The sequence below is a fragment of the Solanum verrucosum genome, unplaced genomic scaffold (genome assembly GCF_900185275.1).
Source record: "Solanum verrucosum unplaced genomic scaffold, falcon-dt-bn FXZP01000194.1, whole genome shotgun sequence".
Taxonomy (NCBI): domain Eukaryota; kingdom Viridiplantae; phylum Streptophyta; class Magnoliopsida; order Solanales; family Solanaceae; genus Solanum; species Solanum verrucosum.
In genome coordinates this window covers 2,400,751-2,425,101 of record NW_026020416.1, presented here as the reverse complement: position 1 = coordinate 2,425,101, position 24,351 = coordinate 2,400,751, and the positions used below count along the sequence as shown (strand labels likewise).

At 36.7% G+C, this 24,351-nt stretch overlaps 1 protein-coding gene across 1 annotated transcript; it reads right to left on the bottom strand.

Moving 5' to 3' along the window:
* Positions 1-244: 244 nt before the first annotated feature.
* Positions 245-23,193, bottom strand: LOC125840875 (villin-4-like). The gene is made up of 23 exons (XM_049519845.1): positions 23,122-23,193; positions 21,627-21,733; positions 21,173-21,272; positions 20,158-20,226; positions 19,851-20,087; positions 19,580-19,757; positions 19,365-19,497; positions 15,825-15,987; positions 15,586-15,733; positions 15,352-15,452; positions 14,973-15,128; positions 13,880-13,948; positions 13,719-13,787; positions 13,478-13,615; positions 10,932-11,060; positions 10,547-10,694; positions 10,382-10,392; positions 9,337-9,477; positions 2,217-2,342; positions 2,082-2,147; positions 1,288-1,615; positions 971-1,212; positions 245-881 (listed from the first exon to the last, which is right to left on the bottom strand). The coding sequence occupies exons 2-23, from the start codon at positions 21,680-21,682 to the stop codon at positions 768-770; spliced, it is 2,922 nt and encodes a 973-aa protein (XP_049375802.1). The 5' UTR covers positions 21,683-21,733; positions 23,122-23,193; the 3' UTR covers positions 245-767.
* Positions 23,194-24,351: the final 1,158 nt, after the last annotated feature.

The window sequence follows — 24,351 nt, the reverse complement described above, 5'->3', positions numbered from 1 at the left end:
AGCATTATTCTTATACACTCTACCAAACGACCCCTTAGTTTGTAATAGTAGAACAAGCAAAGTTTCTTTCTGTTCACTAGTTTTGTCAATTATCACTTTTTGTCCCCATATGTAGGTTCCAAACTCCCTGTTGAAAGAAACCAAAAAAATGTAACAGGTTGAAGTATTTGATTGTTAATAAAGGGGAAGAGAATCAACAGGCAGACTATAAAGATTAAATTAGTCAAACACTGAAGAGAATAGGAAATGGGGAAAACCAATCAGACTTCCATTCACTAAAACAAAATAATAAGTGGAGTGGTTACACACTGTACACAACCTCGCATCAAAGACTAATGAATTTCATTTGCTAACCCCCCAAGTTTTCTATGAAATCAATGATGGCTAAAAAAAATAAAAAATACATAGGATGCTCAAAAAATGAGAAAAAATAAAATGCAAACTCACAACAAACAAAAAGAATACCAAGCAACTAACTTATAACAATAATGATAAATTAGCATACGAAGAAGCCCCCAAAAAATATCATTCATGTAAAGACGGGATCTTCAGTCCTGTCCACTTCGGAAACTTAGGGGAGCAGTAGCAGCTAAAAATACACTGGTGCTGTCCCTCAAACACTGTTGAAATCGGACCCTTTGCTGCTGTATAAGTGCTAGAAAAACGGGAAGCAATTGGAGAAGGGGAAAATTGATAGAGAAGGCTTGTAAAATTCTCTTTCTTGTATCCCCATTATATAGCCTGGGAGAGAGCAGGCCTCAATGCAATCAGAACAACTGGAGTGCCATTTTTACCTTGTTCTGTTTCCACTTGGGTAACTTGTGGAAAGCCTCCTTAACCATCCCAAATTTCTCTCTGAACTCTTCCGAAGACAAGTAAGTCTGCAGCCAAAAACAATAAAGAAAGGATCATAGTAAAATCAAGAAAAGCATAATGTACAATATCCAAATGAAGCTTTTTGAAAACACACCTCTCGCTTAGTTACATCAATTTCAGTGACAGGATCTGTTGCTGTTGTTTTCAGCCGGTCATAAGGATAGATAGGAAGCCCTTCCTCATCTTCAGTTTCACCCTCTTTCACATCCTCTTGTATTGTTTCTGGTTTGGGTTTAGGAGTCTCATCCGTTACATTGTTAACTGAGTTCTCCTTAGAATCTCCCTGAGGACTTGATATCATGGCCTCCGTGCTCAATTTTGGTTCTTCAGGGCTCCCTTCATCATTTGAAGAGTTTTAGTTTTCTAATATGGAGAAGCGTAGTTGTTAGTTCTAAAATGAAAAGACTCTACCTTTGATAGAGGGAGGTATTATGACTTCCTTGGCAGGTAAAGGTTTATTGAAACTTGCTGTTAGTGCTGCAATAGCTGCTGATCTGGGTGCCAATTTTGCTGAATCTGGAGTAACAGATTTTGGATAAAGCTTTCTCACCATTGGTGGAGGCGTAGATAGATTTCTTGCATTTGGGTTCTCAAAAGTAGCTGCTAGTGCATTAAAAGCTGGAGACCTTCCCCTAACACGAACTCGGTCAGGGCTGAAAGACACGCTCCTCGATCGCTGTGACTTCTCGGGAGCAGCAGATCTTCCACCATATGACACAGGTGTTCTCCTTTTAGGTTTCTAATGGAGCAAATCACGCAAAATTAGAAAATCAGCAATAAGATAAAGGAGTCCTTACATGAAGGGAAACAAACAAATGATTCAAAGAACACGGCCAAAAGATAAAAGTTCGAAAGGAACTGCAGTCTATACAGAGAAGAAACACGACGCCAAGATCAGGTAGAAAGGCCTAAATGCATGATGATTCTATTTCCAGAATATATGAATATAAAGGAAAAAGTCATCTCTTCAAAGTAGACTTTGAAATAAAGTGCATTCTATAAGTCTTATCATATTAGAAGGATAGCTTTGACTTTTGCAACTCCAACAACACTTCGGAAGGATACATCAAAGAAGGTGTCATATTGAACAACACCCAGATGGTACAAGAAGAAAATAAAGCAAACATGGAAAAAACACACAAAAATCATTACCTATGTAGTTCCAGGAAAGGAAAGAAAAAAAACAGCTATAGGAAGAAACTTACATCTATTGGTGGAGCGCCCCCGTTCTTCACTAGTGCAAGTTTTCTTTGGAATGAGTTTCCATGCATCTGCCGAAGTGTTCTCTATTAGCAAAAATTAGTTTCAAAATCATATGCAAACATCATGAAGACACTTACAGCAGACTTGGTGGAGTCCCAACTGAAATGACGAGTGAAGAAAAGTGGTTCACTCCCTTCCATAACAATGTATGTTGGAGCTTGGTGAGATAGCTTCTCCATAAGAAAATCATATTCCAGGAATTTCTGATAGAATTGATCAAAACTTATTAGCAAATGAGAGAAAAGCCTATGAGATCACAAATTCAATTCTGGATTTGTAGAACTTCTGTGCAGCTATAAATTTATCTATAGAACTTCATAAACTATGCAAAACTAGCGTTCAGGTTTCCAGAGAATTGTATATCCTATACTGCCAAGAGAAATGACATTATCCAGCTTATGTTCACAGGGGAAGAAGAGTATATATGTAAAGTGATTGGTCTCTCTTATAAAACTTATAACTTATGCTTATATATCTTATATGGGAATTGAAAAAAAAAATTAATTCTCAAAAAAAAAAAACCTTATATGGGAATTGATGTATTATTTTATACAGGATAGACATGGAATAAGACGCGTATATTAGCATACTGTGACAAAGTTAATTCTTCACTTCAGTATAACAACTTATATGGGAATTGAAAAAGAAAAATTATTTCTCAAATAAAAAAACCTTATATGGGAATTGATGTATTATTTTATACAGGATAGACATGGAATAAGACGCGTATATTAGCATACTGTGATAAAGTTAATTCTTCACTTCAGTATAACAACTCATAACAATTTGTAATATTTTTCAATCACATAACAATCTCTAATGACCGAATAACAATCTTTTGCATTACAATCTTTGGATTCCTGGCTGACTGTTCTTATTGAAGAATTAGATTGTCAGATCTTGCCAAGCAATCACCCTTTTCCCATAAGAGATTGCTCTCCTTCTACTCCTAGGCTTATCCCCTTCTTGTTCACCTTTCTTTTTCTTTACTTATTTTCTTTATTGAAGGAGTTCCAAAATAACAAGTTTAAGAACCAAATGGTTTGCAATTCTCTACTTGGCAGTCCTGAGACCTCTCCTGTGGCTCCTTGCACTAATATTCGAGGGAATGCTCTCAACATGGCTCTTTCCTGCAACCCTTTTTGTGTAAAGACTTGGTTATAAAGGAACAAATAATACACATTTAAAACACAACATTTTCTTTGATAAGTTTAATTAAATGATATGTAAGATTGAATAGACATCCCTTTTTATATTCTTAGGTGCTTTTTTGGCAATTAGCAAGGGTAAAAGATTACAGTTAGAGTGTGGACTTAAGTCGTCTGATTCCCAATCCACCTTAAAACTTTGGTTAAATACCTTTAAGAACATTTCACCAAGTGCAATAGTGAATCTGACAATACCTTGTAATGACTTTATTTTTGATAACCGAGAAAACCATTTGTGACCCGTCCTTTGGACCAATCACAGCCTTCTAAACTCGATGGATGATGGGCCCGCCCCTCTACCCTTCTCCACTTAAATACCAGGCTTCGCTTTGCATGGTGTGGGGCTTGAACTTGCGACCTAAGCCACAAATCCTCCACCTTTTGCCACTCGAGCTAGGCCTTGGGGGCACCTTTGTAATGACTCTCTAGGTCATTTTCTCCTTTTTCAGAATATTTCGTCATTTAGAGCTTTCCTACGACTGCCCCAAGTCATTTATGACTTGTTGGGTGGGATTGATAGTTCGGTCACCCGGCAGTTCGTTTGGTTTTTAGAGCCGATTCCATGTTTTGGAGCTTTCGTTGTTATGAAATGGGTACCAGGCTAAACTTCAGGTAAACGGCCTCGGATGCCAATTCTAACAACTTTGTTAGTTCAGGAATGTTGACTTTGGACTAGGGGGACCTTTGGTTCGGGTATTGAGGCTTCCGGACTCCTTTTGTGCTATTGAGTTGTTTTTGGATGGGAAGTAGGAGCAACTTTTGATCGAAACAACCTAGGATGGAAATTTTGAGGGTGTTGTTGAGTCAGAAATATCTATTTGGTAGAGAAGCATAGTTTGTTTGATGGGATTCCAAACGAATCCTGAGGATCCGATCGATGATGACACTTAACAGATTTTCAGTCGTCATATGGTGCAATCACTAGGCATAGAGATAGCCTTGGCCCGCGATCATGATAGAGGAAATTTGGGCGTTGACATAGTTGGTCACAATTGCGAGGTCGTACCCACACGACCGGGATGTACTGATTAGCTAGGTCACGCGATTGCGCCCAAAGTGGCCTACGATCGCCATGAAGGATATGTGGGCGTATTTATTTCTTTTCAACCCGATTTCCTCCATTTATTACAAGTCCCAACTTCCAAAATAGCCCTAGAGAGCTTAGAATCTTGGAAGGTCGATTGTTGGGTGTTGGAGGCGTGTTGGGGGTTTTGTAGTGGTCTATTCCTAGTTGTTATTCTGTAAGTTCCCACGTAATTTGTAGTTAAATTCCCTTATTTAGTTTAAATCCCTAGATTATTGTTGGGTTGATTTGAGAGCGAATTGTGCTTGGATTTCACCCACTTTTTAGGGTAAATGATTCTTTTGCTTAGAGGGATGTGTTGTCAGTGTTGTTTTCGAGAATACCGCAAGTGGGCCCCACATGAGAATTTAGTTAGTTTTTGACCCAAAGCATTTATATGCAATATGGGTATCATTGTTCCTGTCTCGATGCATAGAACATTATTTGATAGTGTGGCAGCATTCAAAAACTTCTTGGAAATGAAAAGCTACGGAGTAGTGGACTTTGCAAATTTTTGAAGGCATCAAGTTAGGCTAGGCTGACCTTCTTCATAGATGGAGATAACTAATCCCTAGCCTTATTTTATCCCTAGAAAATGGAGGGATAACTAATCCAAGATTTCTTTTCCTAAATTTGTAATTTGATGTCCTTTTTATTTATACTAGAATATTGGTTATAAATGCTTTTTTTAATTCTCCAAATCCAAAAATTTCTCCATTTTTTCGAGGTTTATTTTTGGTTTTCATTATTCAATGCAGTTCGTCGATTGACCACTTGAACTATTTGTTGTTTTTTTTAAAAAGTTTCAGGTATTTGAACAATTTAAGTAGCCTTAAATCTATGTTAAGTTTAAGATATATTTGTTCAACAAAAAGTTAAAAATACATTGTGCCAAGGAATAGTGGTACATCACACCTCAAAATTAATAACAATATATATATATCTATATTAGTTTTTAACTTGATTAGTTAAATTAAATAGGGAACCCTATCGAAAAAAATTGTCTGGATGACAAAGGCGAAGGTAAGAAGTTTTGTAGGCTAGCCAAGGCAAGAGAGAGGAGGGCCTGAACCTAAACCAAGTGAAATGCATCAAGCACAAGGACGACAAAGTGTTGGTGGAGGCGGCACTCATTAGATGGAGATGGAAGTCATACTTCCATAAACTCTTGAACAAAGAGGGGGCAACGACATTGAATTGGGAGATTTGAGCACTCCGAGTGGCGTCACAATTTGGGTATTATAGGTGTATAATGAGGTGGTTAAGGGTGTTATTCGTAGGATTCATAGGGGAAGAGCAACCGGGCCAGATGAGATTTCGGTGAAATTTGAAAGAGCGCATTCATTGTAGGTATGGAGGGCTGACTAGGTTGTGTAATGTTGTTTTTAAGACAGCAAGAATGCATGAAGAATGGAGGTGGAGTACGATCACTAAACTCAATTCTTTCAAAATTAAATTAAATTCTTTTCAAGAGCTTCATCCATTACAGCTTATCTTTACCTCTAGTTCTCTTAGCCACAGATGAAGTGTGTCCCGTTGATACTGGTTAGACCCTCTTTGGCTATGTCCTTTTCCTGTCTTTTTAAGAGTCTCTTCTGATTGTGGCTATCCTTGCAGCCAATGTCTCATCATCTGTCATGTTTCTCAATATTTCTTACTAGGCTTCATTCAAGGGCTCATGAACAACACATGACCAATGAAATCCCACTAAGTGAGGTCTGAGAGGGTAGAGAGTACGCAGACCTTACCACTACCTTGTGGAGGTAGAGCAGTTGTTTCCGAAAGACTTTCGGCTCAAGTGCATCAAACTCAAGTAAACGATGAAGAAAACAATGAAGAAAGCATACAGTTAATACGAAAACAAAGAACAATTGAAATTGTTCCAGCAGTCTCTGACTCTATCTGTGAACCCCTTAGTGCTAAATCAGCAAAGAACAATTGCTGAATTGTGGAAGCCTGATTGGTGGGAAATCAATTTCAGAAGGCAAGTAAATGACTGGGAAATCACAAGAGTTGCAGAATTCTTAAACAATATTGGACAGTTTAAAGGAACACAAGAAGGGGAAGATGAGCTTTGGTGGAAGGGCAGAGACAAAGGAATATTCAGGTTGGCAATGCATACAGATGGTTGAATAATCACAATCTGCAGAATGTCAACTGGCCTTGGAAAACTATATGGAAGGTGAACATACCCTACAAGGTAGCATGTTTCATTTGGCTCCTATCTAAGGAAGCTGGCCTTACACAAGATAATCTGATGAAAAAGGGGATAACTTTATGCCCCAGATGTGTTTTTTGTGGAGAACAAGCAGAGACTGTTAGATATTTGTTCCTCCACTGCAAGTTCACAGACCAGCTTTGGAGGCTATTCTTAAACCTTAATGGTTTCTCTTGGTCTATGCCAGGAAAGGTTATAGAGGCCCTGCAAAGCTGGGAATAAGCTGGGGTTCGAGCAAGAAGCAGAAGTAGGTTGAGAATTATACCAGCCAGCATATGGTGGACAATTTGGAAGGAGAGAAATGCTAGGTGTTTTGAGAGCATAGAGAATAGTATAGAGCAGATCAAATTGAATTGTATCTTGATTCTAGGTTTTTGGTGTAATCAGGTCTGGTCTAATGATCCTGAATCTATTATTGATGTGTTAAGACTCATTATAGACACAGGATCATAGGTTCTGGAATTACTTGTAAATATGGCCCTAGTACAGCCCATGTACTAATCTGTTCGTATCAATATACACAAAGTTACCAATTTAAAAAAAAAAACAATAGTGTGATAATCGAAACACAATACACAACATATGACAATAGATAACACTCTACCCCTACTAACCTTCTACCCTTATTCGCGACCTCCACTCCTTATCTAGAGTTATGTCCTCGTTAATATGAAGTTGTGCCATGTCCTGCCTAATCACCTCCCCAATACTTTTTCGGCCTATCTCTACCCCTCCCCATACCCCTTACAACCATCCTCTCGCACCTCCTCACGGGGGTGTCTGTGCACCTCCTTTTCACATGCCCAAACCATCTCAGTCTCGCTTCCCTCATCTTGTCTGCCACAAGGGCCACTCCCACCTTCTCCCGAATAACCTCATTCTTAATCTTCTCACTCCTAGTATGCCCACACATCCATCTCAACATCCTCATCTCCGCAACACATATCTTCTGAACATGTGAGTTCTTCGTGTTTGTTGCCGAATGGCATGCCCAAACAGACTGTTGGTAATTTTTCTACCTGACACCCCAAGATCCCACCTAGTTAGTTCCTCCATCAACACCACTTCTTTAATAGGAAAGAGGTTACTATTCCTTCGGTTAATGCTAAAACTAGAAATGGCTTCAAAAACAATTAGTATTATCCTGGTATAGCAAATTTGTTCAACTACAGATTCACAAAATATCACAGTATTATTTGCATACAACAGATGACATAATTCCATATCTACTCTTATTCTGCTGCCATCCTTGAATCCTTTTATCCACCTGTTGCTAATAGCACTCCTCATCATATTGTTGAACCTTCCATGGCAATGATGAATAGGAAAGGATAGAGAGGGTCACCTTGTGTAAGACCCATCTCTGAAGGAAAAACCCACAAGTTCTCCATTTACAAGTACGGAGAACCTAATAGTTTTAACAAAGGCCAATCCATTTCAGCCGCCTTTCACCAAATTCCATCTGCCTGAGAATGTTTAGAAAAAAACGCACAGTTCAAATAATCATAAGTCTTCTCTATATCTAGCTTGCACATAATTCTTGGCACCTCCCTTTTGCCAATCTAGTATCCACAGATTCATTGGCTATAAGAGCAGCATCCATCGAGGCCAGTTCTACCTTGTACCGAATATATTCATTCCTAATCTTATCTCCCCTAGTATCTCCACACATTCATCTCAGCATCCTCATCTCCGCAACTTTCATCTTCTGAATGTGAGAGTTCTTGACTGGGCAACACTCTGCTGCATACAACATAGTTGGTCTATCATGATTCAATCACTAAAACATTTTCCTTGAGCACTTCAGTTCCTGCCGAGTGACTTCTCTCCATTTTCTCTCTTTTTGTTTACTCAAAAGAAGCATTATTCAATGCTTAAAGTTTATTTTCTCCTAATGCGCTCATCTTTACTGCTTAGATCGATCTATTATGGGTACTTTGCTATTGAAACATTTTCTTAACTTCCATATATCCAGTGAACAATTCCTTGGTCAATTTGTTTAAATTTTTCTACTTTTGATAATGATGATGGCATATTCGCACCAAAAGGCCCATCAAGTAAAATCTGATGGGGTGGGATTAACAACCCTAGAGGATATCATCAAGACCAAAGTCTAGATAGAAACTTAACAAGCGTCCTATGAAATCAACTAAGTGATCAATCTCCCCCACTATATCTTGTTTACACCAAAAATACAAAAAACTTAAACTCTTCATCTTGATCTTTTGGAGACTGCTAGTTTTTCCATCATGGACTCTTTCAATTCATTCTTACCATAGGGTGACAAATAATTTGTTTTAATTATTTTGAAACATTATCTCACTTAAATTGCAAATCATCTTGCTGCTATGCTTTGTGAAATTACAACTCATAGATTACTCGAGTTTCATCATCTAAGCTCTGTAGATATTCTTCTCAAATTGAAACAGAGCACAAAACGCTGACTTTGGTACTCCATTAACACAACAAACTGAGCTTTTAGCCTTTTACCCCTCGAAGGTTACAGTCATTCAAACGAGGCCTGCCCTATTTAAAAAGCCATACCAGGATAATAATCCTATATATGCTCATCCCAATTTTCTGTCGACTCACCATTAACAACCTAAAGTAAACCTCGCCAACATTATAAATGCAGAAGTTTGTATTTAGTAGCCCATAATCACCTAAGCAATGAAAGAACTTCCTTGTAAAACGTTTAACGCATATACCTCACCAATGGCTAAAGCCTGCATTTTATTCTTGTTCTCCACCTGCTGGCCAACCCAAATATAAATATCTGAATGGCAATCAAGGATAAATACATCTTCTGTCATCAAATCATCTTGGTTGAAATTGTAGATCTCTGTCACCTGCAAGTTTTAAGAGAATCAAGTCTAAGTAAAGTCTAGAAATACTTCTGTCAGTGTTGATTGGACGATAAGTGGGCGTTCAGACATCCAGTCATTTCAGTGGGCGTAAGAAATACTCTTATTATATACAGAAGCTACTTGTAAAAGAAACACAGTTGTATCTTATGACCTTTCTATTTAAACCTAAGTTGCTTGGACTCGGGGTGCAGGTGTCCGATGCGGGTATGGATCTAGAGGTTGGATCCTTCATGATCTAAACTTTAATATCGGGGATACGGATCCGGGTATAGATACGGGTGCGGGGATTCGGCTTAAAATAATTCAAATATCTAAAAATAGAGTAGTAAAAATATGCCTAAAATTAAGGTGGACTATTTGGAAGGAGCGGAATGCACAAATTGTTTAGAGCAAGTTTGAATCTGTAATTATTATTGAGTACAAATGCATCTCCATATTTTTTTGTGTGTAACATGGCTATTGAAAATGATATAGAGGTTATGATAGACTTCTTGAATTGATTGCACATTCAACAAATGTTGACATGTTAATATCTTTATAACACCTTGTGGTTGCGAACTTTTAATACAAATATCTTTTAACGATAAAAGAACATGTGCCTAAATTATAATCTCACCCTAGCTTTTGTTTGATTTTAGAAATTATTTTATCTGTCTCAAATATCTCAGTCGATTTTGGTCAAAGTACCCAAAATCGATAGACCATATCAGATGTGTATCCCACACCCACACCCATGTCGTGTCGACATGGGTACGACACCAAAAGTGAAGAGTACACACATCATAGATTTTAATACTTCCCTCCCCTCCCAATAGGAAATTAGCCAAAACAATAAACTGTAAGAGAACAAAATTAGAGGATAGGAACAGTCCAGCTGAACACTCACCTTTAGTTCCCCTGAAGATCAAGTAAAATCCCAGTAGCCAAGAATTGGAGAAGTGAAGAAAACTAAATTAGTAGAACTATTAAAATCAAAGAAACATAGAATGCAATTTTTTTAGCATAGAGATTTTTGGGAAAAAAATGGACAAAAAGAAAGTGAGAATCCTACCTTTTGAGAAAGTGCATGAAAACAAATGAGGATCGCTTTCAGCATCCCGTCCAATCTTCTCACTGGGATATTCAGATTTTCCACCCAATATCTCCCAGAATTGCTCAGATTCTGCCCCTTCTTTTTGCAATTTTGACTGCATATCAGGCTGCATGTGGTGTGAAAAATGAGACAAGGATATAGCATGATTGACAGAGCAAGGATAATTCAATGAGAAAGCAAAACTGGTTCAGTTTGACAGTCACTAGTTAGACAGTTGTGCAGCAAAGATTTCAAAAAATAAACAGTAAAAGTGAAGACCATCAAGCATATCTTCTTCAGCTTGCAGATGAAGCAGCTCAAGTAATACATGTTTACTATGGGAAACCATTCCATGACAACTTGCCTTGATAAGATCCAGTTGCCTCTCAACAAGTTCCTGATCCTCAGAGTTGGTAAGATTTCCAGTCCATGTGAAGACAGAGGAGCCACTGTGTAATATGTAGCAATATGAGGAATTCAAAGATGAAGCCACCTGATTTCATTAAATGGAGAAAAGCAAATTATGATTCTTTAGCCAAACACTATGTAGGAAAGTGCAGAATAATATAACCACAACAGACAATTTAAGGTCAATAAATTTCCCCAAAACCGATGACTACTCAATTCAAAGTAATTGGACTACCGATATAATATTTGTTTCATTTCTATTAAATCTACCAAAAAGAAAGAATGTGCAGAGCAAACTTGCAAAATATTATTTCAAAATCCAAAAATTGTTTTGCTGAAGAACCACATACAGAAAAGTTAAAAAATCATGATGTATTATACACAAACATGACACTTTCAGGAATAATATATGGTACATCTCCTCCATTCAATGATTTATTAATTACTCCTATCATTTCATGTTACAAACTTCCCAAATCCAAATTGGGACATCTTAAAATATGCCGGAAAAAAGGGTCAGAATACCCCTACCGTACAGAAAATGGTTTAAATTTGCCTCCTTCTATTGGACCCCAATTTCCCTTAATGTTAATTTTTGAGTTAAAAATGCCCCTAATTCCACCTATTGGATCTCAGTTGTCCTTTACGGTTAAAAATATCCCTCCTTTTAACGGAATTATGAGATGGATATGTGGGGCTTTAATTATTGGGGGTGGGTCGGTTTATGAGTAAAATGTGGGTTTTAATTGAATGAGTATTTAGAATTGAGGGTGTCTCTTTTTATTCCTAAACTGCCACATGTCCTTCCGTTTAAATTAGGGGTATATTTGTGCCGTAGCATAACAGTACAATCTTAATTAAACGTATACTGAAACAAAGGCTATATTTAAACTATTTCCGATAGTACAGGGGTATATTTGGCCCTTTCCCGTAAAATATTTGATACACATCTCAGTTAACAAAAACTCTTTCTTTCAATAACTGTGGCATTTTGGCAAGCTTGCACGCAATTCAACTATTTAACCTAATACATGCTGCCTCCACCCATATATGTATTGGGTAATTCTGCATATTACAGTCTCAAGTAGATTGGAAGAATTCAACTAATGTCGCCTCATACAGGATTCCTTGGTTCAAAGTTGTTACTTCAGCCCTTTGAAGAGCTCTCAAGTAGTTTGCTGTTTTATCAATAAATTAATCTTTCTTTTTGCAAAAATAAAAACCAAGTAAAATATATTTTTTTACTTCTGCAAATACATTACACTGTAAGACTTCTTAATCTGTGCAACAAATTAAACACACATAAAATGGGAGGGCGCCCTAGACAAGAGAATTTGGACTATAACAAACTCTAAGGAAAGATTAGACAAGCTAAACTATGTCATCTACAGGACGACACGCTGTGAAGAGTACAAGTACAGTAGCCAGCATAACACCAGGAGAGCTATTTTGAGGTGCTTAGTATGACACAAAGGTCCATAAAACTTTTATCTGGGAGCATCTTCCTTTATAAGAAGAATCTCAGAATCATATAAGACCACAGTCCTATTACTAGAATTTTCAGAAAAAGTATGGTGAGCTAGCTAGATAGAATATAGAGTGAGCACAGGGAAGCAACAAATAAGAAACTGTGATAATTGACATCATAAAAAACAAGAGAAAATAGTGATAAACTAAAACAATATTAATTTATCAAAACAAACAAAAAAAAACAAAACTGCTTCCAATGTCTATGTAAAATAATGAGAAAAGAGACTGGCATCCTAAACAAGAACTCTTAATTATTGCCGACATAGAACAGCTAAAAGGGGAAATAAAATATAGTAAGAGAACAGAGATCCTAAAATAAATAGGGCAAAATATCTAAGCACGAAACAAAGAAATTAAAAAAGAATACTGTATACTGCAATCAGAGCAGTACATGATAAATGGCAATTCCCCAACCCCAACCCCTTTCTAATTCCCACTTAGTTGGACAGAGAGTAGAGAAGATGCATAATTACAAAATGCTGATGATTCAACTGTGTCATGAGTAATGATGTTCACTTTCAAATCTGAACTTCTAATCTCACTTAAACCGAAACCAGTATCTGCTATTTTGATATTCAATTTTCGGAGGGTATCACACTCAATACAACTAGGGGAGGACAACAGGAGGAGGCTTTTTTATTTATGTCTTTATACTTTGGAAATCGAATCACCATACACTTTAGGTGTTTCCGAGCTAAAGTTCTAAGATGGATTGGACCCTCATATATTAGGAATGAGACAACTTCCAAGTTAACCATGTCAAATAAACCACCCCCACCTGCGCCTTCTCCCCCTAGTAGCATCCTTTTGCGTATAGTTTGAAATGGGAGAACATTCCACATTGGTTCACACTCTATCCAGGCACATTTATGACTCTCTGGCACCAAGTCCAAGCATGGTCCACATAGGTAGTTGGGCATATGCACGTATGTCTGTTGTCAGGTAGAAGATGAAATTTCAGAATGAACTTACAGGTTCTACTTGAATTGATTGCATATTATCAGGTCCAGTACCCTGAACTCGGAATAATGCAATTCCATCCTCTTTATATGTATCATCTCCAAGCTCCTTCTCTGCTAGGTGTTTCTTGTATCCTTCACTGAGACCACCCTGGTAATTTTAGTAGAAATAAGTTACCAATAAATGTTCAAATGTGATTTTAAACAAAGACGAAACAAATGTATGAGTAAGACACTTTTGCACGACCACAAACCTTAAATACAATAAAGCTCTGAAAGATGACAAAGAATTGAAGTGGTTCATATCCTTCATAAATGCGAGCCTGGATGTTTTCCATATTAACAAAATTTCAGCATCAACTCTAGGTTAACGATCAATATTTACATTCTGAACTATTATCATGCAGTGAATTACCTGAGTAGCTGAGAACTTCAGTAACTCAATTATCTTGCCTGCTTGAGAAATTGTTGAAACTCTGTCTTCCTATGTTCCATAACAGAAAGCAAGGATGATTAATAGCCGTTTAACATTGTTTTGACACAAGCATAAGGAAACTTTTCAAAAGCTACACATTCCCACTCTACTTCCTTAAACATTGCCAAAAGCCATTTTTTCTCCGGTAGCTATTTTTAGTTCTAGAAGAATTTAATAATCATTTCTTTGCTGAATTAATAGTTTAAAGATATTCCATTTATATCTTATACTCCCCCCTATTCCATTTCATTGAGATGATCTGGAGTATGAGGGTCAAACTATCTAATTTTTTGTGTGATTCTGATATAGAATCTTCAAGTTTTTTGAAATAAAATGTACATATTTAGAAACTACATAAAAGTAGTACAAGTCATAGTAATTAATCATTCAAAATATTTAAAAGCATATTAAAAATCATGGTCAAAGAAACATTCCTGTGACTCTCTAAATTGGTTAGGTCGCGTAAAGTGGAACGAAGGGAGTATAATTTTCCTTTTTTGAAATGGCAAGTATTATATCTTATATAATTTTCTTGTATCCTTTTCATATTGATCATTGCCTTTCTGATTGTTCGCAAGTTAAAAACTTTACAGGATAGAACATTCAATAAACATGGAGGAGAGAAGAGATAGATCAAAGCACCTTACAAGTGTTCTTTTGGAATTTATGGAAGGAGAGGAAAACACACATTTTGAAGAAGTTAAAAATACTTGTATGGAAGATTAAGAGTTGTTCTATATTTCCTGTCCATGTTGGAGTAGAGAAGAACAGTTTCCTGGCTTGATATTTTGGTTATTATATTCATTCTGGCACTTTCTTGGTGGCAGATAACACGTTTGATTTACCAAAAGAAAGCATCAAGTCGAGAAGCACTATCCTTGAACTTTTTTAAGCCAAGATTTAAGAGATAACTTACAGGATACAGCACTTCCCCTCGCCTTCTCAAACTTAAATTTTAAAAAATAGAGAGCTGTATGACACGTATAAATTGTTCCATGAGCAAAATAGAGAATGATGATGCTGAACATTCTACCTCAACACTTTGCCTCCCAAACCAGGTGCCAATGAGATGCTCCTCTTTATCTTCTCCAGGATAAGAATATTGGAATATGTAACAGTCTCCACTATAAAACTTTGATTGATCGGATACTTGAAGAAGAGTCTTCTGCTGTCCATTCACACGCCACACCTAAATATAGACATAGAAGCAATGAATCAGATACTTTACAGCAATGTAATGTTCCATCGAACCTTATCAAAAAAAGATGTAATGTTCCACTGAATATTCTTGTTAAAGATATTTATTTCTTCCCACGCTTCTCATACTTCGCTTTGCAAGTAATTTATATTTTAGAATGAAAATTCAAGAAAGTCTTTGTAGATCAATACGGAAATACATAGAAGCTAGCCACCTGTAAATTTCCAGTGCAGTCTATATATGGTTGAGGTTCTTCCTTTGGAGGAGCTGCTTTCATTAGGCCCCTCACATTAAGCCCTTGACGCTTTAGAAGTGCTGGAGAACAAAGAGGGAAGGAGAACATCAGTATTATCATAACCAGGCGGTTCAGAAAAAATGCATGAAGAAACAAAAGAAGGTTGCTTTTAAGTTCTAAGAATTAGCAGAAATCCACCAGTAAGTGACTAACCAGCAACCTTGCCTCTACCATCCTCTGTCACTGCCACATTAGTTGATTGAGGCCAAGAGTCAAACTTTGAGCGGAACATAACAGTCTCAAACCCTTCAATTACACGCACTACATGGCACTTTGGTCTATCAAGGCCAAGCAGTAATTCCTAAAAGGTAATAGTTAAATGAGATAATGATCAGGTACACATAAGCTGAGATACATATTAAATAATCAAAACTGACAAATGAAATATTTACATCTGCAGCCCCACTTGCAGTTTTCCTCTCATCAAGAGAAGTGTTTCTTCCCATCCACACAAAAACTTCTATCCCACAATCAACTATATAGCAACCATTCGTTTCTAGCAACTCCCTTGTCAAAGACTCAATCTCAACAGGTTCTGCTTGCCCTTTTTGAACTCTATAAAAGTAAACAAATTCCAGCAGAATTGAGATGTAGAAGCTATAAGGTGATCATAACAAAAGAAAAACAAAACAACAGAAGAAACTTACACTCGAAACATCTTGAAAATTATCAGTTAAAAACAAGTTTTTTATCCTTCTTTATTGGCAAATGTTTCTCAAGTATAAACATTTGCACCCTATAATTGTGCAACTTTTGGGATAAACATCATTTTGCTTTTATTTACTCTGGTCTGTTACTAAAGTCAAACACTCCAAAAGTACCTGAACGGAGCAGAAATTAACTGAAAACACACAAACTTTACTCCATAATATGAAGGCAATAGAAGATAACTAAACATAGACTTTTAGTGTGTGAGTCTCATTTTAGATCCAAAGGAGTACTTTTGAATGCATCCAGGAGACCAGGACTAATGTCAGTATTTCTAATAGGAAGTCTCCTTATCTAGTATCATTCTCTCTCTAAGATACCAGAAAATAGATTTGAACTTTTAGCCAAAATTATCAACATTTCAGTGATCATGGTTAGGATTAAGTTTACTGGGTAATGTAAACCTATGAAACAGCAAAGGGAAAGGTAGACCAAATCTGCTGTTTAAACTTTATTTCTAAGAAGAAAAAAGAAGAAGAATAAGCTCCCTGTGGTTGGAAAAAAACAGTATGAAGTCAAGAGATTGGAACTAACATCACAGAATGGTACATGATCATTGAAAGAGAGGAAACTAATGGAATCAGTATCGATAGACAACTTTATTAGAGCTTGCAGCTACTGAGCTTAATTTGGAATATAGCATGGTTGTTGATAAAGAATGTACAATTTTAGACTTTCGTACATGGGTTGGAACTTACAATTCAGAAGAAATTCTCTAATTGAAAAATTGGAAGTGTCAATCTCTTGTCAGAGAAATTGAGGGTAGTGGAATTAAAGAAAACTTGAATTATTCCTTACAGTGGAATCTCTGTTAGGAAAATTGGGGACAACAGAACCTAGAGAAAACTTAAATAATTTGATAGTTCATGCTACGGAGGGTTTCCACATCGATATTGTTATAGTGGGTAAAAGTACCACATTGGTTGGGGAATGGGCTGGTGGTGACTTGGGCAATCCTCTCCTCATGAGCTAGCTTGTGGGGTTGAGTTAGTCTCAGGTGTCATATCTTTACATGGTATCAGAGTGAGGTTCATTCCCATTTGGACTCCCGGTCCACACTCCAACTGGGCTTGGGCGTGAAGGTGAAGGGGGGTGTTAGAGTGGGTAAAAGTACCACATAGGTTGGGGAATGGACTGGTGGTGACTTGACAATCCTCTCCTCATGAGCTAGCTTTTGGAGTTGAGTTAGGCCCAGGTGTCATATCTTTATAGATATCAAATCCTTGGAGTGCTACAGAAGGTCGTAAAAACCAAGCTTTCAAATTGAACAAGACAAAGGAAGAAGAAGCTAAAAGCTACTCAAAATTTGTGGACAAAAAATGGCTCCACGTTTTCAAATGTGGAGCTAGACAGTCTTGGAAGATAATTTTTTTGAAACTGAATATTGTAACTTAAGGCAGCCTAAGAAGATATGGAGCAGGGGAGTAGCACAGGAAAACGTCTAGGTTCAACTAGTTCCTAGTTGGGTGCTTGAAAGTTCTAGCCATAATGCCTATTCCACATACCTTTACTTGTTTCCCTGTCAATCTTCGATGGTGTTTAGGGCTGGTTAATTTTATACAAATATTTTGAATCTTCCTGGGTTGAGAGTTATCATTCATTTGGTATCAGAGCTAGGGTAGTTATATTTCCTATAAACACTGTTTGACTTTTGATTTCCAATTAAAAAATCACAAAACAATTTAAAAAAATCAAAAATATAAAATAGAAACCATTGTGTGCTTTGTGTTCTCTTTGTGTGTTCCACTTCTGAGAAGATTTCAAAGCTTTTGATTTCCCTACTGGAGTTGGACGGAATCAATTGGAGCTACTGTGGATATGGATATTTGGGCTACACACAAAGCTAAGAAGCTTGAAGGGAAGCGTAGAATTGGTAAGGATATGGATATAAAAGCGGATAAATAAGGAAAGGTATAGGTGATGAGGAGGTAAAGTTAGCGATTACAACAACTTTTAAACGCTTGTATTTCGAGTTAGGGGACAAAGTTAGAGATACGAAGTTATACAGGCTCGCTAAGGTGAGAGAGAAGAAGGTTCGAGACCTGCATCAAGTAAAGTGCATCAAAGACGAGGAGGGAAAAGTGCTAGTGGAGAAGGCACTCATTAGACGAAGATGTCAAGCATACTTTCATGAACTCTTGAACAAAAGGGACAAAGATATTGTGTTGGGTGATTTGGAGCACTTAGAGATACGTCGGGATTTTGGGTACCCTATGTGTATTAAGGTTGAGGGGATTAAGGGTGTTATTCGTAGGATGAGCAAGGGAAGATCAATCAAATCGGATGAGATTTCGGCAGAGTTTTGGAAGAGCACAGGTTAGGCAGGCATGGAGTGATTGACTGAGTTGTTTAAAGTCACTTTTAAGATGGCTAAAATTCCCGAAGAATAGAGGTGGAGTACAATGATTCTGTTGTACAAGAATAAGGTTGATAACCAAAACTACAACAATTTCAAAGGTATCAAGAAGCTAAGCCATACTATGAAAGTTTGGGAGATAGTGGAGGACATGAGGGTGAGGAAGGGTGTGTCCATTTCCTAGAACCATTCCGGCTTCATGTCGGGGCGATCAACTATGGATGGTGGAGAAATATAGGGATAGGAAGAGGAAGTCGCACCCGTATCGGATACTCGCACCCAGGAGGATATGGAAGTCGAGAATTAGGGTAGAAGGTTAGTAGCTAGTTGAGTGTTGTCTTGCCTTTCGACCAAATTAGGATTGGTGTAGTATAAGCCTTATTCATTTAGTTTCTTTCTTGTGTTATTTGATATCATATGTTGTTTATTATGTTGTGATCGCACTATTTTGCTGATGTTATTGTTTCTTGCATGTATGCTTTGCACTGCTTTTCTATTAGTTGTCATGTTTTATACATTGTCGTTTATCCTTTTCATTACTATTTTGATTTGCTTTACTTGAGCAGAGGGTCTTTCAAAAACAGTGTCTTTTGGAAACAACTTCTTTACCTCCATGAAGTAGGGGTAAGGTCTACGTATACTCACTTTGTGGGATTTCACTAGGTATGTTATTGTTTTTTGTTGTAAGAAGAGCAAGGCTAGGTCTTTATCTTTTTGGAATCTGTAATTGGTTATCAGCACAACCTTTGTGCTGTGATTTTAGTACAACTGTTAATCATTTAAAAAAAGTGAGGTGATGAATCTAGCAGCAACATATATAATAGGAATTACCTAATGGATGTGGAAAGGGGGATTTAAGGATACTCACTTATACAATCTAGTAGGAACAGTATCAATGTTTTTAGCCTCATCCCGTGTAGTCTTCCTTGGAAGAGGAGCAAAGCCACCAAAAAAACCCCAGAATTCTCCGGTCTCGGCATCAGCCATCAATTTACCATCCTCTACACATCGATCAGACCACCATTCAATGCAATGGACACTTCAGTATAATTCCCTTGAGTAATTAAATTACGAACTACTTACCAATTGCAGCGACGTCGCATTTGCCATCGTGGTACGTATCCTTAATGTACTGAACAACTTCAAGTGCTTTAGCCCTTTCTTGAATAGAGGAATTGGAACCATTAAATTGAAAGATTTTAGACTTGGTATCAAGAATGAAAATGTCGTCATGATTAAGTGAGGATCGAGCAAAAGGAACCTGTACCAATAATGTAGAAAAAGGACATGAAACTATAAGCTTAAATTTTTCTGATCATCCATTATCAGAAGCAAAGTAGTTGAGCACACTTGCCTCCTTCACATGGACAACATGCTTCCCTTGGCATATGTACAAACAGTTCTTATACTCTTCTTCCTCTACATGCTTAAATCCAGATGCAATTCCACCTTTTAGAGGGATTATACATGGTTTGAAATAGGAAAGGAACTTCTCAGTTTCATGGCCTTGCACTTCACGATATTGAACAGCACGCCCACCAAGTGCTGCATCTAGTTCAACAGTTTTTATGGCAGCAGCACCAGCTTCATCCTAATAAAACAGATGACTATGAGAAAATTAAAAAAACACTGGCTCCATAATCTTCTAAATAGAAACAAACCTGACTAGTATCTGCACCAAGCCAATAATGAATATCATGCCGTAAGGCACCAGTTTTTGAAGCGCTGGTCTGAAAAAGAGGAGAAATAAGGCCTCGGATGAACAAGTACAGCAGTCTATAAAATAAATATACCGAAAAGTAATAGCAGTCTATAACATTTCTAAAAGGAACGTTTTCTCAAGGATATTGCGCCTACAGATACTTCAATAAATTCTCTATTTCCAGAATTCTGAAACAGGTCTACATCTGAAAATTTTCTCTAGGCCAAGCAGAATTGATGTTTTTTCCTTATCTTCTTAAATCTTGATAGTCTCAGCAATTTTAACCTATACACATAATCAAACTGAAGAATAACATGTATGAGGTCTAATAAATATTCGGTACTCGATCAAATTTACCTACAACCACAGTAAACAATACAATCGAAAAGAGAGGGGAAAGAATAAGCCCTTCTAGCTGACAAATCTGACATATTAAGCTGCCAGTCAAGTCATCACGATCCCATCAACCAGTTATGACATAAATGTTTTCCAATTACATTAAGTGAGTCTCTGGCTGGTCCAACATCATAAATGGCTCCAAAATAAAACAATGACAGTTCCCCTTAAACATGATATGGAAGCACAAAGCCTTCCAGAAATAAAAGGTAATGTTCCAATTTGAAACCTCAATCAAACAGTACAATACAACAATGTGTTAGTTAGATTATTTCTCATTCATATGATGCAATATCTTCTATGGATCAGTCAAGTCATATTAAAGGACGAAACATTCACGAAAATCTAGCATCCAAAAGAATATTTTTTATTTTGTTTTAAAAGTTTAATAGCTTCTAGTTTGAGGTAAGTTGTATATTTAAAATTATACCACGTAGTTATATGATATAACAGTAAAACATTCAGAGACAACCGATGTTGTCCTGTTAGAGTCTAACAGTATAGAAGCAAAACAAAATGACTCTTCTAAGATCCTTAAGCATATGATGAAAGCTAATAGATCACCATAAATAACATACCTTCAAAATAATATATGAGTCTCCTGTGTAAAATTTACCATGTGATGACTTTGGAACAGCAACTGGACTTAGCTTTTCAATACGCCAGATCTCTATTCCACTATTAATGGGGTCAAGGAATTTGAATTTGCACTATTCTTTAGCTAAACATTAGCCAATGAAATTAAAAGATAAATCTGTAAATGAACATAGGCATCAATGATATCAAAAATTACAATTAACTCATCATTCACATGTTATTCTTCTTTCAGTGCAATGTTTTCTGTATCTATTACTTCACTCATTTTGAAAAATATCAGGATGAGAGCTCATCCTCTAATTAACATTGAAGCAGCAGTTCTTCCTAAAGAGGTGGCTCAAAAAAACAAGCTTTTAAGGATTCATTACAGCAAAGAGAGAGAAAAATATCATTTCACGAAATCTTCTACTTCTACATGACCTAAAATGAGGATACGCCTTTTGGCCTGCTCCTTGAAAAGCTGGATCCAAATCTCTCATTGAAACAGCCATAGTTGTTCCTTTCTGCTTTAGTACTTCAACTAGAGAGAAGGCTGAAAATAACTGAAAAGAGAATGCATAATGAGGGATAATATCACTAGACAAAGAGGAAGTTTCAAAATAAATCCTTTCTCTACTAGGCATATGTCACAAGAGAATAATTCATGAACTTCTCAGAAACATAATTATCCATAGAAAAAGAAAGATAGTAGAAACAGGACTACTTAAAGAAAGAATAGAAAGATGAAAAGATAAGTAACAGGCTAACAGCTGCAACAATCTTCAGCAGAAAAAGACAAATTATACAAAAACTCATAGAAGAACAGAGAAAATCCATCAAACACCAAACCAACTGAAAGTATGCTTCACCAAGGAAAAACAGATATCACCCTGTAACCTCAGAAGTCAGATGACTTCAAATACTGCTCAAATTCCAGATAGCACTAAAACAAAAGGAGCTAGTAAGGCTTCTTTTTTTATAACTATGGTGTCCAGGCCCCGCTAGAGTGCAACTCACCTAATTCCATTGGGTACCTACTAACTCCCGTATAGGTACCGGGTAACTATTTACATCAAGGCTTGGACAGATGGAAGGAAATAACCTAATGCTTTTGTCTTTGCTAGGAATTGGACCTGCAACCTCATGGTTCTCAACTCACCTTATTGGCCACTAAGCTACACCTTTAGGTGTAGGAGGCTAATAAAGCAATCTTGGTGCAACATATCGACAACTACATCTAAGAAAGGGACAGTTTTCAAATTAAAGACATGCATGATATTCTTACTTGAACCCTTTTAATCTTGAAGTCACTAATTTCACAGTGATATATGATATTTCTATAGCCTACCACTTTCATTTTACCAGACCCAATTTCATTCATTTTAGTTTTACTCTCGAGTAGACTCATCCATTTGAATTTTCAAAAATCATCCTCCACCTCCCTTCATCACCTACAATTCTTTTTTCCCATTCATGAATGCATTTTTAAAAGTTCCATTTTGATCATATAAAGCGAATTAAGCAACTAAAAGAGAAGAGTATGACAATTTATACCACTCCCACCCACCCCTATTGCATACTTGAGGTTTTCAATCATTTATTTTTTGTGGTTGGGGAAGGAATCCTAGGAACAGACAGAACGGAAGAGAGTTGAATTGACGCCATGAATGGGGCAATAATTTTTTGGAGAAAAGGAGCAATAGTATCAAATCACCCACTAAACAACCCGAGGAAAGAGATGATGATCTGGGAATTCTAAATCTAACCTCCCCAAAACTAAACAAAACATAAAAAGAAACCTCAGATTGCAAGTCCAAAAAAATTGCATAAAAAAACTTCAATAATGCAACTTCGATTCTCAGATCACACATAAAAGATCCCAGTCAATAATTCAAAAACCAACCTCAAAACGAATTTCAGAAAAAAAATAACTAGAAAAGAATAAGATTACCTAGCTTTATCGAGTGAATTAACCCAAATCCACTGCAACAGATCCAACCAAATTAAGCTGAAATGCAAAATTAGACAAGGGAAGGAACAATGGAAAGTGTTTGTTGTTTTTTCTTTGGAGAGAGAAAGATAGAGAGAAAGGGGAAAGAGAGGAGAGAGAAACAGTATATCTATGGTAATATACGTTCGAGAGAGGGAGAGAGAAAGTCGGGGGTTGGAGGGAATGATTTGGTGCCAGGCGTGCTTGTCACTAACGGCACACAACAAAAGAGGAGAGAGAAAACAAAAAGGAGGACAAACACACTCACATGAACTGTAAAGACTTTACTATCAATAATCAATTAACTACTTAATACCAAATTACATATGAAAATTAAGCATTTCTTTCATTTTTTTAATTTTTTTTCCCTCTCAACTAAAAGTTAAATTATAAAAACACTTCTTCCATTTCATTTTATTTGACCATTTGCTCCTATATATTAAAAATAATGTTTCATTTCATTTGCTCATTTTAGTAAATCAACCGAGTTTATTATTTTTTTGGAAAAAAATTAAAAATGACTATAGTTTGGGCTTAGCTAAAAATTTATAGTTATAGTTTTACTTAATTATGATTCATGGCTACATGTTAGAAAGAGAAGAGAGGAAAATGAGATTAGGAGATGGAGGAGATAAAGGAGAGAGAAGCAGTTGATTTGTATAATTAATCTATATTTGTATCATGAATACAATTGTAATTTATACCAATAAATACAATTGTATCAAAAGGTATAAATTACAATTGTATCAAAACTATTTACAAGTGGGGAAGGAAGGAGAGAGACGAGCGTGATTTGAGAGAGGAAAGAGTCGACAGAGATACGATTGATTTGTATATCTTATCGATAATTGTATTACTAATATGTCACGACCCAGACCGTTGTGAGTGGCACCCACGCTAAACCAACTCGGTGGGAGAACCAAGAACTAATCCAAATCAACTCCACAATATCATAATAACTCAAGTTCATCATAAATAAGGGCAATAATTTAGTTGGCAAGAGAATTGAGTCCCCATAAACTCAACTCAACAGCCAAAACATAAACAACTACTTGCGGAAATAACCCCTAAGATCTGAAAGTTACCATACCAAAATTCTAAAAACAATCAAACTAGGGATGCAACCCCGAAAGCTTATTATAAATAAGTCTATAGTTTGTGTCCAAACAAATGAACAAGAAACTGTGGAAG

Excerpts from the sequence above, each read along its gene's own strand:
- LOC125840875 (XM_049519845.1), bottom strand. The coding sequence starts at position 21,682 with ATGGCTGTTTCAATGAGAGATTTGGATCCAGCTTTTCAAGGAGCAGGC. Across the intron at positions 15,129-15,351 it reads ACTGCACTGGAAATTTACAG|GTGTGGCGTGTGAATGGACA; the intron begins GTGGCTAGCTTC and ends GTCTATATTTAG. Across the intron at positions 2,343-9,336 it reads AGGCTTTAGCCATTGGTGAG|AAATTCCTGGAATATGATTT; the intron begins GTATATGCGTTA and ends CAATTCTATCAG.